Source organism: Talpa occidentalis, unplaced genomic scaffold, assembly GCF_014898055.3.
Source record: "Talpa occidentalis isolate TD23 unplaced genomic scaffold, MPIMG_talOcc4v2.1 talOcc4.3, whole genome shotgun sequence".
Classification (NCBI taxonomy): Eukaryota; Metazoa; Chordata; class Mammalia; order Eulipotyphla; family Talpidae; genus Talpa; species Talpa occidentalis.
Window position 1 is genome coordinate 135186175 of NW_023603184.1, and position 16091 is coordinate 135202265.

General features: G+C 38.4%; 1 protein-coding gene across 2 annotated transcripts in view; it reads left to right on the plus strand.

Moving 5' to 3' along the window:
- Positions 1-16091, plus strand: part of XRCC5 (X-ray repair cross complementing 5) — an 87700-nt gene that overhangs the window by 60034 nt on the left and 11575 nt on the right. For both annotated transcript variants that reach the window (XM_037524007.2, XM_037524006.2), the window contains exons 17-18: positions 12573-12682; positions 14379-14475. In XM_037524007.2, coding sequence (XP_037379904.1) covers positions 12573-12682; positions 14379-14475 — 207 coding nt within the window. The remainder of the gene's footprint in view (positions 1-12572; positions 12683-14378; positions 14476-16091) is intronic.

The window sequence follows — 16091 nt, forward strand, 5'->3', positions numbered from 1 at the left end:
TGGTAAGGCTTTAATTGAGTTTTTTAGTTATTGGTAAGAAAAATAATAATAATAAAAAAAAAAAACACCAGGGCTGTAGCTGTACTGTTAAGGTGGCCAGCACTTTCTGTACCTCAGTTCAATTTCCTGTGCTGCTGGCCATGCATTACATTATGGCTGTGCTCCTCTGTGTCACAGCTACAGGCTTTTTCCTGTTCTTAAAAGGGAGGCAGGTGACTTCTGTGTGCTAGATGAGGAAGTTGGGGGCAAGAAGTCTAGCAGAACACTTTCTGGAAGGGAGAAGGACAGGGAAAGGGTAAAAGAACAAGGCAGAGCTGGGTCTTCTTCACAGTCGAGCTGCTTAAAAACAAGGTAACATTTGAATGCCATTTTTAGGTTCATAAAGCTTATATTTTTTTCCTATTTCTCCATTTCTTTTGTTTCCATTTCTTTTTCCTAATAAGAATATTTCATTAAAGACCATAAAACTAAAAACTGGAATGCTGGAGCAAGGACCAAACATCAGGCATATTCTTGGGATCTTGGGTCCCAATTCTTTTGGAAGTGCAAGCAGAAAGGGTATTTTAAGAGGTAAATCAACACATCTTTTGTCACACAGAGGGAAAATATTTAGGATACCTTCTTTTTTAAAATTTTCAGAAGTACATTTGACGTCTGAAAGGTCATGAATGCAACTGCAGAATGGTTCAGTCTCTTCCAGATCCTCTTGTTGGTTGTCATGGTCCATGTGGTTGTTTCATTGTATTCAGCCTGAGGAAAAGGGAAATGTCTGTAGCTCTAAAGATGTTTGAAGAAGTGAAAATCATATTTTTTACCTAATTCTGTTTTTGTAGTACGACTGGAAGAAGCTTTAAATAAGGTCATGAATCTTTCCGGTGGTTATAAATTGGATTTCATTGTATCGTACCTAACTAGAAAGAAGAAAAAGGAAAAAAAACCCTATACATTCTATATCTTCCCTTAATATTAAAATTGGAAAACTTTCTTGTTAATTGCTATGTCCTGGAACTATCCAGTGCATAATCGAGTGGCCATCTCAGTGAGTTTATAATATAGCACACTGTTCCAGGTGACCCTTAAAGCATTTTCTAGCTTCTAGGTCTGTTTGCTTCCCCCAGTGGGAGACCTTGATGAGAGACAGGAGAAAAGAAAGAGGGAAGGAGAAACCAGGGAATTCAATTTCCTTCTCCCTTTCTGTGTTGAGCAGCATCTTCAGTACTCCAGGGCTTCGGCTTCCACGGTACAGATGTCTGGGCTGTTGTTTCACACCATACTTTTTTTCTCTTTTCCCCACACTGCCAAGGAGTGCAAAGAGCTCCTTACTATTCCTCAACTCTGGGTCACAGTAACATTCTTCTTCGGCATTACAGCTCATCACCTGTGTGACAATTGTCTGCATTAAATTTCCTGTGTTAAATATTCAGAGTGATTTCCATTCTTCTGGTTAGACCCTGACTGAGGTACCATAACCAATTAATTTATATCCTGTAATAAAGAGACATAAGGAAGCCTGTTTGTGATCCATTTCTGTTTTTAGCTGCCTATATTAAAAGAGACTCATTTTCTTATCAGGCAAATATTTCTTACAAATTCCTGCTTTTAAAACTAATTATAATTTACAAGTGAATTTAATTGGTGGCAAACTGGACTATTTGCTTAGATTATTTGCTGATCGATAATTCTACTTTTTAGTCTCTTAATGACTAGCCTGACCACATGTTAAAGTGTTGGATTTTTTTAATTGCCACTTTGCAATTTTGTTTTATAAAGATGTCATTGTCATTGACTATGTAAATCTGTTCTTAGCAATAAAAAAGTTATTTCACCGCTAACATCTGCAAAATGCGTACCTCTTTAATAAGTGAAATTCACAAGAGACAGTGAGGCAGAGAGAAGAATTAATTGGGAAACATAAGTGATATGTGGATTCAGTAAAATCTTTGGACATGACCTTTAGTTCTTTATAATGTGGGACAGACAGATGAGCAAACCTGTGGCTTTTTTGGCCTAGCAGATGGAGGGGGAGGACTCACAGTAATGACTTACTTTCGCTTTGTTGGAAACATCTTTACAAAGAACATAGTAAGTAACTATGAAGTCAGAGGCTGATATGGGGCCTGGGTGTTCAGGCTTTTGTCACTGTTTAACAAGGAGGGATGTGATCCATTTTGTAAAACTGGATGGTATTGAATGTTTTCACTAAAGACAGAGAACATACATTTCAGATTATACAAGAAAATGCTGCCCTTTTCCTCTTACATCAACACTTCTGATCTGGGTAGCATTTTTAATATAATACTAAGGTGTTATTGTATTGAGAATAATTTTATGTATCAACATCTGAGCTGGTTGAATGTAACATGCTGGGTTGGTATATAACGCCCTTTATTTTAAAACCTCAAAATCCAGAACAGATATTTTTGAAATCCAGAGCAATTATTTTGATTTTGAAGACTCAAGATAAATTACAATCTCAGCCTGACGTGGTATCCTGAGATGAATGGCCCTTCCAATGGCCATTTTTTCTGTTAGTTAACTAATGAGTATTATTGAGCCTCTGACTAATCTGAAAAGCATTTTGGTGAAATATAATTGGGGCTGTGATCTACTGAGTATGAAGACTGACAGGCCATTCTTTAGCCATATAATTGATGTAGAAGCAGAGACAAGCACCCTGATGGCAATCATTTCCTATCAAGACAAAGGGCAAGGAGAAATCAAAAACATAATTCAACCAAAGTGGAATGATATTTTTGTCAGCCATTTTGGCATTTTACTTTTTTAAATAATACCAGTGAGACATGAAGTACCACCAAACTTTAGAAGGGAAATCTCTTGTCCAGTTCCCAAGATGAGTCAGCACACTAATGCATCATCCATCACAGTTATTCACTGGTGTTAAGTGGTTCATTATGGTAAGTGAGCCATGGGACAGCCTAGGTAGGGGGAACAGAATTCAGAGTCATGGCCACATGCACAGGCCACTTTGCTATTTTGTAACTGATTATTCTAGTAACTGATTATTCTTGCAAGGGTAAAATCCAGTTCTTTGTATTGATTGGATTTATTATTGGAAGTTTGGATAAGTTTATCTACTGGTGTGCCTGAACCCTCTGGAAGAAAGGACAGAACAATCTAATATGTAAATAAGATAAACTAAACCCAGAGAGGCTCACAAATATGTGAGTACTTCTTTCTCAAATAAAAACTGGATCTAAGGCTGCTACTTCCTTTTCTTCCTTTCCCATATCATTTTTGCAAATGGATTGTTGACTTTTGTATTTGCATTATTTTAGTCTTTTATTTTTTTTTTTTTTTTTTTTTTTTTTTTATAAATTTTATTGTTATATTCCCCATACAATTGCAGCCCCCCATTCTGACCCCAATCCCTCCCCTCCCGCCCCCGCCCGCTAAAAGTGTCTCTGGTTCATAGTTTTTTGTTGATTTTGATTTTCACTTTCTTATAGTTATTCATTTTCCTGGTCCCTTATTTAAGTTTTCTAGATTCCTGCTATGAGTGAGACCATCCGGTATTTTTCTTTTTCTTTTTGGCTTATTTCGCTGAGCATGATCCCTTCCAGCGCCATCCATTGCTGCAAATTGCATGTGTTTATCTTTTTTGAATGCTGAGTAATATTCCATGGTATATATGTACCACATCTTCTTGATCCAGTCATCTATTTTTGGGCATTTGGGTTGTTTCCAAAGCTTAGCTATTGTAAACAGTGCTGCTATAAACATAGGGGTGCAGGTGTTCTTTGGAATTGATGTTTCTGTGTCCTTTGGGTAAATACCTAGGAGTGGAATTGCTGGATCATATGGAAGCTCTATGTTTAGTAGGTCCAGAAATCTCCACACAGCTCTCCACAGTGGTTGGACCAGTTTGCACTCCCACCAACAGTGCAGAAGAGTTCCTTTTTCTCCACACCCTCGCCAGCATTTGTTGTTGCTAGTTTTTTTAATATGTGCCATTCTCACTGGTGTAAGATGGTATCTCATGGTAGTTTTGATTTGCATTTCCCTGATGGCAAGTGATGTTGAACATTTTTTCATATGCCTGTTGGCCATTTGCATTTCCTCTTCAGAGAAGTTTCTTTTTAGCTCTTCTGCCCATTTTTTGACTGGATTATTTTCTTTGTTGTTGCTGAGTCTCATCAGCTCTTTGCAGATTTTTGTGATCAGTCCTTTATCATTAGTGTTGGGTGCAAAAATGTTCTCCCAGTTGGTGGGGTTTCTCTTTGTTTTTGTTATTGTCTCTTTTGCTGTGCAGAAGCTCTTTAATTTGATGTAGTCCCAGCTGTTTATCTTTGCCTTCACTATCACTGCTTTGGGTGATGTGTCTGTAAAGATGTCTTTGATGTGCAGATCACGTAGTGTTTCGCCTATTTCCTTCTATATATTTTATGGTTTCAGGTCTTATGTCTAGTTCTTTAATCCATTTTGAGTTGATTTTTTGTGTATGGTGTGAGGTAGTGGTCAAGCTTCATTCTTTTGCATGTAGCGACCCAGTTTTCCCAGCACCATTTATTGAACAAACTTTCTTTGCTCCAATGCATAGTCTTTGCTCCTTTGTCAAAGATTAGTTGACCATAAATCTGTGGATTTATTTCTGGATTTTCTATTCGATTCCATTGGTCTGTATGTCTGTTCTTGTTCCAATACCATGCAGTTTTGATGATTATGGCTTTGTAGTATAGTTTGAAGTCTGGGAGTGTAATGCCTCCATTCCCTTCTTTTTTTTTCAGGAGAGCTTTGGCTATTCGGGGTTTTTGGTGATTCCATATGAATTTCATCAATAATTGTTCTATTTCTTTGAAGAATGACATTGAAATTTTGATTGGAATAGCATTGAATCTGTATATTGCTTTTGGAAGGATGGCCATTTTAATAATGTTTATTCTTCCAATCCACGAGCAGGGGATGTCTCTCCATTTCTTTGTCTTCTTCTATTTCTTTTAACAGTGTTTTATAGTTTTCTTTGTATAGGTCCTTTATCTCTTTTGTTAGATTTATTCCCAAATATTTGATTTTTTTTGTTTCAATAACAAAAGGGATGGTTTTTTTGATTTCTTCTTCTTCAGATTTATTGTTTGTGTATAGGAAGGCTACTGACTTTTGCATGTTGATTTTGTATCCTGCCACTTTACTGAACTGATTGATGAGTTGAACTAGCTTTTCTGTGGAGTTTTTGGGGTTCTCTATGTATAATATCATATCGTCTGCAAATAGTGATAGTTTGACTTCTTCTTTTCCTATTTGGATTCCTTGGATGTCTTTCTCTTGTCTTATTGCCCTGGCTAGGACTTCCAGTATTATATTGAAAAGCAGTGGTGAGAGTGGACATCCTTGTCTTGTTCCAGATCTTAATGGAATTGCTTTCAGCTTTTCACCATTGAGAATGATGCTGGCTGTTGGCTTGTCATAGATGGCCTTTATGATGTTGAGGTATGTTCCTTGTATCCCAAGAATTTCAAGGGCTTTTATCATGAATGGGTGTTGCACTTTGTCGAAAGCTTTCTCAGCATCTATTGATATTATCATAGGTTTTTATATTTCTTTTTGTTGATGTGTTGGATAACGTTGATTGATTTTCGGATGTTAAACCATCCTTGTGCCCCTGGAATGAATCCTACTTGGTCGTGGTGAATTATCTTATGGATACATTGTTGGATTCTGATGGCTAAAATTTTATTGAGGATTTTTGCATCAGTGTTCATTAGGGAGATTGGCCTATAGTTTTCCTTTTTAGTGTTGTCCTTGTTCGGTTTGGTATTAGTGTAATTTGGCTTCATAGAACGTGTTTGGTATTGTCCCTTCCTTCTCAATTTTTTGGAAGAGTTTGTGAAGGATAGGCACTAATTCGTCTCTGATGTTTGGTAGAATTCATTTGTAAATCCATCAGGTCCTGGGCTTTGTTTTTGGGGAGGTTTTTATTACCATTTCAATTTCGCTAATTGTAATTGGTCTGTTTAGGTGTTCTATTTCTTCTTTATCTAGCTTTGGTGATTGTAGAGTTGTAGGAATTTGTCCATCTCCTCTAGATTATTAAACTTATTTCCATATAACTGTTCATAGTAGTTACTGATTATTCTTTGATTTCTGCTGTGTCCGTTGTGATTTCTCCTCTTTCATTGATGATCCTGTTTATTTGTGCTTTCTCCCTTTTTTCCTTTGTGAGCCTGGCTAGGGGTTTGTCTATTTTATTGATTTTTTCAAAGAACCAGCTCTTGGTTTCATTGATCTTTTGGATTGTTTTTTAGTTTCAATTTCATTTATTTCTGCTTTGGTTTTTATTATTTCTTTTCTTCTACTGGTTTTGGGGTTTTTTTGTTGTTTCTTTTTCTAGATCTTTGAGCTTCGAGATTAGGTTGTTTCTTTGAGTTCTTTCTTGTTTCTTGATGTGAGCTTCTATTGCTATATATTTTCCTCTTATTACTGCTTTTGCTGCATCCCATACATTTAGGATATTGGTGTCCTCCTTGTCGTTCAATTCAAAAATTTTTTAATTTCTTTTTTGATCTCCTCATTAGTCCAGTGGTCTTCCAGTAGTGTGGTTTTTAATCTCCATGAGGTAGGAAAGTTCCTTGCCTTCTTTTTATGGTTTAGTTCTAGTTTGATGCCTTCATGGTCAGAAAAGATGGTTGGTATGATTTCAATCTTGGTGTATCTGTTGATGTTTGTCTTGTGCCCCAGTATGTGATCGATCCTGGAGAATGATCCGTGTGCGCTTGAGAAAAATGTGTACTCCGTTTTTTTGGGGTTTAGTGTTCTATAGATGTCTGTTAAGCCCAATTGCTCTAGGTCCTTATTTAGAGCTTTGGTTTTCTTTACTTATTTTTTGTCTTGTTGATCTATCCATTGTTGATAGTGGTGTGTTGAAGTCTCCCACTACGTATGTGTTTTTCTCTGATGTCTGTTTTCAGAGAAGACAACAGTTGTCTGATATATTTTGGTGCTCCTTCGTTTGGTGAGTATATGTTAATGAGTGTTATTTCTTCTTGAAGTATTGTCCCCTTGATCATAATGTAGTGACCATTGGGGTCTCTTTTTATCTTTTTGAGTTTGAAATCTGTTTTATCTGATATAAGTATAGCTGTTCCTGCTTTCTTTTTTGGCCCATTTGCTTGTAGGATTGTTTTCCATCCTTTGACTTTGAGCCTATTTTTATCTTTTGTAGCTAAATGTGTTTCCTGGAGACAGCAAAAGGTTGGGTTTTGTTTCTTAATCCAGGCTGCAACTCTGTGTCTTTTTATTGAAGAGTTTAGTCCATTTACATTTAGAGTTAATATTGATATGTTAACATCTGTATTTGCCATTGTGTTTGTCTTTCCTTTGATTTTATTTATTTATTCTTTTAATAACTTTTTTTTTTTGGCCTTCTTTCATTGTTATTCGTCCCTCTGAGGTTCTGGCTTTAGGACTCCTTGTAGTATTTTTTGGAGTGGGGGTTTAGTTGCAATGAAATTCCGGAGTTTCTCTTTGTCTGGGAAGGTCCATATTCTTTCTTCAAAGAGGAAGGAGAGCTTTGCGGGATAGAGTATTCTTGGTTGGCATCTGTTTTCTTGGAGTCTGTTGACTATGTCCCTCCACTCTCTCCTTGCCCGTAGTGTTTCTTCGGAGAAGTCTGATGTCAGCCTGATTGGCTTTCCTTTGAATGTTATCTGTTTCTTCCCTCTTGCCAGCTTCATTATTTTTTCCTTGTCCTGGATTCTTGGGAGCTTTACTATTATGTGTCTTGCTGTATTTTTTCTTTCGTCGTGGAAGTTTGGTGTTCTTCTTGCTTCTTGTATATCAATTTTCAGCTCCTTCTTCACATTTGGGAAGTTCTCTTCAATTATCTCTTTGAATATTTTCTCTGTTCCTACTTCTCTCTCCTCTCCTTCTGGTATTCCTATAACTCTTATATTTCCTTTCCTCATGGAGTTAGATAGTTCCCGAAGTCTTTCTTCATTCTTTTTCCTTCGTACTTCTCTTTCCTTTTCTGTTTTGGTTCTTTTTATTTCTGTGTCTTCAAGAGCACTTATCCGTTCTTTCCATTTCATCAATTCTGCTTTCATTGCTTTTCCCAGAATTCTTTAGTTCTTCCACTAATTCTTTGATCTCCTGCATTTCTTTTACTTCCCTCTTTAGGGACTCAATTTCATTCTTCTGATCGTTGATTATTTTTTCCCTTATCATTGTTTTCCTTTATGACTTCTGTCAGTTTTTTAATCACGGCAATTTTAAATTCTCTTTCTGGAAGGCTCAGAAGTTCTTCCAAGTTACTGTCGTTGCAATCTGGGGGCTGGTTTTCTTTTTGTGGGTGTGCTTTTTCTCTGGAGAGTTGCTAGGTTGCGTGTGGTTCTTCTCCTCCCTACTGTCTGTTTTCTAATTTGCCGTATGCGTTGGGACACTGTGTTGTTGGGACTGGCTGGCATCTTGGGTGGGCTTCTCTTCTCCCCTCTGGTTCCTCCTGGAGTCATCTGTCAGTTTCAAGCAGTCTTTATTGGAGAAAGGTCCCTGTCCTAAAATGTCGATGTGGGGACACACTCCCCTGTGCGCCTGGTCTGCCCCGGCGGTGGGTTCCTGCTCCCCCTCTGGGCTTGGACTGCAGGCCAGAGGGGGTCTGGCGTGGGCGAACTTCCCCCGCTCACCTCTGGCTCCTGAGGAAGCCTTCTGCAGGTAGTCTTTACTGAAGAAATGTCCCTGTTCTAAAATGGTGATGCGGGACACACTCCCTGCGCGTCCGGTGTCAGGCACACTCTTCTGCGTGCCTGGTCTGCCCTGGCTGTGGGTGCTCGCTCTCCCTGTGGGCTCAGACTACTTGTTCGGAAGGGGCTGGGTGTGGGCTAACTCCCCAGCTGGCCAGTAGTTCCTTCAGGAGCCTGTGCTGGCTTCAAGTCGCTAGGTGGCGCCAAAGATCTCTCCTAGAGCCCTTGGGGAGCTGATTTTCCACGCCGTGGGACAGGGAGCAAAGCGGGGATGGTAGGGTACACCTCAACGGCTTTGGGGTGCTGTGTCTGCCTTGTGCCCCACCGTTGTGGGGAACCCACGCCCCTAATTTCGTGCCCCGGGTCTCAGTTCCAAAGCCCTCAGTTCCAGGACGCGGGCTGTAGCCCAGTTCAGTGGTGCGGGAAGGGCGCCTTTTGCACCGCTCCCGTGCCTGGGCGCCTGGTTCCTGCTCACTCAGGGAGGGACCTTCACCTCAGTGAGGACCTCCCGCCTCCCGCAAGCCTAGGTCGTCTCCCAAGCCTAGGTCGCAGGCGCGGGACCTGGGCAGCCGCGATCCTGGTCTGCACTTGCTTTTCAAGCGCGCCGAGCGCGCCGCTATCCGCGCAAGCTTACCGCAGCCCGGCTGTGTGCGCGTCTCCCGGGGTCTTTGTTTTCTTCTCTAATGGCGCCCGGAGCCGTTCCCTCACCGCCGCGGCGGATCCTGCAGGGTTCTCCACAGCTCCCGTTCACGGGGTGTGGTGGCTGAAATAGTTCCTTTCCACTCACAGTCCCGCTTGCTGCGTCCGTTTTTCTTGTTGGCCGTTTTGGTTTGTTGTTTCCTCCCCTCTGCCGGTCGGAGAGTGCCGCCTCTGTGGGCGGGGGAGGGGAGCAGGGTTCTGCGCTTCCCTCCCTTCTAGTCCTCTTTTATGGCCACTTTCTTCTTCGGGCAGTTTGCTGGCGTCACCCGTTTATCTTCCGTGTCCCACTTCTCACTGGGACCTGCCGCTTTTCCTCCCTATTCACTTTTTTTAATGGGAGATCTTACTCGCAGCGTCTCCTCGCCGCCATGTTGCTCCGCCCTCCCTCCTATTTTAGTCTTTTAAAAAATATTTTCTGAGATGAATGGCCCTTCCAATGGCCATTTTTTCTATTAGTTAACTAATGAGTGTTATTGAGCCTCTGACTAAATGGCAACTGTGGATCTGTTCTATCACATATCAAGATCAAATGGGTTAAGGAGTTGATTTTTTTCCAAAGCAATTCAGCACTCTTGTTGCTGGCTCCTGGTCAGAGGACTCCCTAAATTCCAGTTCTTCATTCCTGTACTCATTATATGCCTTTCTTTGTAATCTTTATGTAATAGTTTGGACACAGTTGACAAATCTCTTCTTTAAATAACCTCTTCTCTTACTGTCTGTGACCCATATGCCCTCTGGTTTTCTCCTGTCACCCTGCCCATTCCTTCCTAGTGGCCTTCCATCAGTCCTCTTCCCTCTATCTAACCTCTAAATGTTACAGTTCCTCATAGAGTTGACCTTGAACCCATTTCCCCCCCACACTTTCTAAGGAGCTATGCTCTAGCCTACCTCAACACCCACATACCTTGTTTTTCTTTATGGAACTCCCTTCCCTTCCAACCACCTCTTTATGTTTAATTCTTACTCCTCCTTTTTCCTTTTTCTTCCCCTTTAGGAAAAGGATTCTGTTTTGGACCATTTGCCTTTCTTCAAAGAAACACTGTGCTATCCCATATCTGTTCTTCATTCTTTTGTTCATGGCCATATAATGGCTAAGTCCTGTTTCCATTGCCTTCTAAAAAGCCGTATGAATTCATCAAGGCTTCATATAATTACCAAAGGTTCTTAAAAACTTGGGTCAGTTGATAAGTTTTCAACCTACTCATATAGCCCTCTTCACATTTCCCTCTGATTATTATTTGTATGCATATATGTTATATATCCCTTATTAAAATGTTAACTCCTCAAATGCAACAATATTCAACTTAATTATATGTCCCAGAAAACAGCATGTGTCTTATAGGTAGCAGTTATACAATAAATATATATGGGATAAGTTAATGAAAGTAATCACTAAATCGGGTAAAGGAAAACATTTACATTATAACTTTCTAAGATTTCTTATTCTCATTTCAAAAGAAATCAGAAACTTGGAGTACCTGAGATTACAGTCCTTGGCCTGTATAGGTTCTTAATTGTGCTCAGATATATAGCTCTGAATGAACTTTATATCAAATGATCAGAGAAAATGACTGCTATAAGTGATATGGGAAATATCAAATAGTTCTGTTACCTGTGTCTTTCCAAGCTGAAAAATTCAGATAGCTTCTAGTGCTTTGAGCTTCTTGTTGATTTTCTGTTCTGCCTACTAATCAGGGTTGTATTATTTTAAAAGACCCATCCGAACATTCCTTCTGTCTTTTGAGTTGTAGCTGGGTATTAATTCACTGCTGTAGGATGTATTGGTAAAGATATCTGAAATTGCAAGCAGTCATGTCTTTAATCCCTCATATTTGTTAAGTACTTTATAATAATGGAAATCATAATCTTCTAGTTAGTAGTTAAGAGATGAAATAGTTACGGGGTATATTTTTCTCACTGCAAAATTATTATATCAGAAAATACTTTGTCCAGTTTTTTAATCCTTTCCCCGTGCTGCAAGGTCCTTAGAAAATGAGTCAGTGGCACCAAATTTCATGTCTTTCATGAGGCATTGAGGAATGCTCTGGCCCCTGATTCATTTAGGGGCCATTAGCCCTCAGAGGTGAGCTTGAATAGTTTTCATCAGCATCATGTGCACACGTGACTATTAGAGTGCTCAGATGAGGCTTGATTATGTGAGCATGAGTCTTAGAAAATCTTGACCATTCAGCATAAATTGCTGAACAGCCAGTTAGTGATTTGGGGACAAGGAGAGTGAGCCTTCAGGCCAGGTGTGCTCGTACCTCCTGGGTTTGTCCTTTTGGGACAAAATTGTCAAGGCCTTTTTTTTATTTGCTCAGCAACTTATGTTTCCTAATTTTGTTTCTATTTTCCTCTGATTTTTTTTTTCATACTGAAATATTCTTTGTTTATGAGGCAGCCTCAAGTTGTATCCCACCTTGGAAGTGACATTATGAATGCACTTCCTCCTCCTGTGGCATTTATGACATTGCTTGCTGACAGTTAATTGTTTATTAAGTATCATGACCTATGGAGTGCTGAGCAGCAGACGTGATTCAATTTCAGCTAAGGGCAGAAGACAAGTAGCAGTGACTTCCCATTTTAAAAGGACATTATTAAATTAAGACTAGGACAGATCCTTTCTAATTTGCCCTGGATTGGTAAAAGATGGGGTGCCCCTGGCTTATTACTTTTCACTGTCTGGCACTGTTTGCCACTTATCATGAGCAGAATTAGGGGAGGGCCTAGATTATCTACTTCCTATGACAATATCAACAAAGAGAATTGTGACTTACTCAGGTCATCCCTAAGTTCTGAGGGATAAATAAAAGGCAACCACTGTTTTTTAAAAGCAACAGTTTTGTGTTTGTAATCCCAAATTCTATAACTATAATTCTTAGCATTTGAGAAAATTTTGTGTTTTGACAAATAGGAGTAAATACAGCCCAAATTTCTTGGATCAGCATTTTACATCTCATCACCCCTTCACATCCACCCCCTTAAGAGAAGCATAGCTTTTGTGCAAACCAAGAATATTTTTCTCTTGCTGCAAGATATTATATTAGAAAATACTTTGTTTAGTTTTTTAACCCATGAGAGTGTTGAACCACCACAAGCACACATGCACACACAGAGAAGCATGCACTCTCTAATGAGCATCGCTCAAATGAAGGAAAATAAATTTATTTTCTTATGTTCTAGTGAGTCACCAACTAATAAATCGCATTGAGCAATTTTTGGATACTAATGAGACACCTTATTTTATGAAGAGCATGGACTGTATTAAAGTCTTCCGTGAAGAAGCCATTCAGGTAAAGCTATCCTCGCCCATCTCTGCTTCCTAAAGCACTGACCACTGTCACAGGGGAGAGGCATACAGCGCACACAGCTAAGCCCAGGCTCTGGAAATAATGATTCTGAATAACAATATATGCCAAGAGAAGTAGGAATGACCAATTCATTTTACACTTACTCTCATTTCTGAGAGGGAATAAAGGTGGGTGGCTAAGGAGATGTTTCATGCCTGGAAGTTAGCTTTTCATTACATTATAGTGTGACTGTATGGCACTTGTTTAGGAACCCAAGAAAACTTGCATTATATTCTCTGGAGGCCCAGTCATTATAAAGGATGGACTAAGTATTAGGAAAATTAATAGGAAACACATATTGTTATAATTTTTATGGAGACACAAGTAGGGATCTGAATGCCAGAAAAAATAAAGCACTCTGAAAATTAATTACTCAATACTCCTACCCAACTTTTGTGTATCTTTTATTATTATTTGTTTATTGGGAATTTTTAGGAAAAACTTCAAAAAGTCTTACTGATTGTTTTATTATTTCTAGACTTTTGTGTATATAGACCCTAGGCAAGGGTGATCAGATTTAAATTATAAAATATATCTTTCAAGTAAGTATAGTTGTAGTCTATGTTGGTTCTTATATGGGTGCTTATTAAATATTTGCTGAATGTATGAGCAAATTAAATTTTTGAATAGTTTAGATACTTATAATGAATGATAAGAAAATGAGGAAATTGTTAAAATCAGAATAGAGTAAGAGTCAAAAGTAGATGACCCAAATGCTCTACATAAAAAAAAAGTTATAGATAAAGACAAAATTTATCAAAATAGAGTTAATATAAGGCTAAGAATGAGTCAGATAGAGAAAGATTCGGTTAGATGGAAAAGGTAGTGAAAATACAAAGATGCTTCTTAAACATTGTCCAAGCTGAATGGAGTGTCTGCTGACTGTTCTGTGCACTATTACCAGGACACTGGATTTCTTTGAGAAAGAGGAGAGATAGAGAAGGAATAAAAGGATTTTAGAGACCTGCCAATCATATAGAGATCATTTTTACTATAAAAATGAGAAAAAACTATTTTTAAATATATTCTAATATAAAAATAGTAGAATGCTATTATAGCAAAATTAATAAAACCAGTCTTCCCAAGCAGTTAAGTCAAATCCATGCTTCTAACTCTCCAATATCTTCTTTTACCATTTCTACTAATCAGCATTTTGTGAATATTTTTTAAGAGGCATATATTTTCCATGTTGCGAACTGAAATATTTTTAAATGAAATAATGTGATTGAAACTTGGTTGTGTGTGTGGTAGAAGGTTAGGATGAGATGAAACCAGATTGACCAAATTGATAATTACTGAAGCTAGTGACACACAAGGATTCACTACATTATTGTCTCTGTTTTTGTTCAAATTTGTCTGTTAAGAGTTAAAAAACTAGCTACTGGGCTGCCAAAAAAAAAAAAACCTGGGTGATGACTCTGGGAAGTTCTATGCCTCCTTTCCACACAAGGAAAGGTTTTGGTTCCCAGCAAACAATACTGAAATTTGAAGTGGAAGTTTTCCATTTACCAAAGAAGAATATTTTTTATATTTTTCATAATATTTATGGTGGGTTCAAAATATGTAGCACTTTGGTCTGGGAATGACTGTTTTTGTATTTGCTCTGACTTGCCAACTCCTCTACCCCACATGTCACCAGTTTTCAGAAGAGCGGCGCTTTAACGACTTCCTGAAAGCCTTGCGAGAAAAAGTGGAAATGAAACAATTAAACCATTTCTGGGAAATAGTCATCCAGGGTAAGGTATCATTTGTCTTTTTCTCCAAATTATACTATTTTCTAAATAGAGCTGTAATTCTAGATATAAATTTTATTGTGTGATGTTATATGGATATCTAGTGACTTCCAAAGTGGATTTGGGAAGTGCTAAGGATTCATTGAGCTAAAAATCTTGTTTAATAATCATATACAAAGTGATAAATAATAAGCATTTATGTCTATCCATCTTAAACTCTGTGCAGCATTGCCCATTTCCAAGATTGTGCACTTCTGTTTGTTGAATAAAGTATGTGGGTAAACACTGTCCTTTTTCTCAAATTCGTAGACCCTTTTCATCCACCTAGATCCACAGCCCTCTCTCTCTCATTGCGCTCCTGCTGCCTTTCATTTCATTACCTTGCTGTGTGAACAGAACAGTGTCTTCATGCACAAAAGCAGTTAGTGCCTCACTTATTCCTAGCACCCAGTGCAAATTAAACCTAGAAGAAGACACCATATACACCATATATTCTTTCAATTTTAGGTTTGGTATTTGATTTCCCTTATGCCCTTTTCCCATTTTTTTAACCTGATTTTCTTTAAGAACCCAAGCATGAAATATTAGCTATTAAAAATACATACTGTAAAAACAGTTGAAAGGCATAAAACTTTTCACTTAAAAACCCCAAATTAGTTTCAGTCTGTCTGAAAATTCCATACAAAGGAGTTGCGTATCTATCTACCCTGCTTCTAACAGGCAGCTTCTCATCACAAGGGCAGCCATTTCTCTGACAGTTAATTTTTCAGCCCTTTAACTTCTACACTGGGAGCAAAAGCAATTAGAAAAGATGGTGAATGGGGCTAACTCAAATCACTTTTGTGTCTCTACTGCTGACCCAGTAGATGAAAGAGATTGGCTTTGGTATTTATGGAATGCCTCCAGCATATTGTTTGCTGAAAAGAAACTTATAGGACATACACAAGATACATACTTTCTGAGAGCTTATAACCTATTAAGAGAATACATATGACCTATGCAATTTCTAGGTACAAGCACATGTTAAATGCACATGCTTTTCTGAAAGGATGTCATGCATCAGGCATTTGAGCAGGAGAAAACTAAAGGGTAGATTTTATATCCTTGATTTGCTTTCACCGAACCGTAATTGATGTGCTGTGCTAAATGATAGACACAGCCATTGTAAGAGCATGCTTGCTCTTAACCTTAGTCCTCTGCCATTCCATCAATAGCCAGGACACTACTAAGTCAAGATGCCTGCAGATCCCTATATTGGGTACCTAATGAGTTTGAACCAAAGCATGTAGTCATTCTAGTATCATTTATTTATAGGTTTCACAGGCTATCCAAAAGTAGAGTGTTTCTATTTGGTAAGGCTTAGTAGCTTATTTTTTGAGTGAAGGTCGCCTCAAATATTTTTCCCATATAAATTCACAATAACAGAGTGCCTAGGCTCAAAAAATTGCCTACCAAATCATAGAAAATTGGAATAGTTTACTTTTGGATAGCAGAGAAATTCTGTAATGTTGTATAGTACATTGTGGTTGAATAAAACTCAGCTCTTACTAGAGAAAAATACAATTTTAGGAGCAATAACATATGTACAAATAGTTATACAAGGTAAGATGTGATGAGAA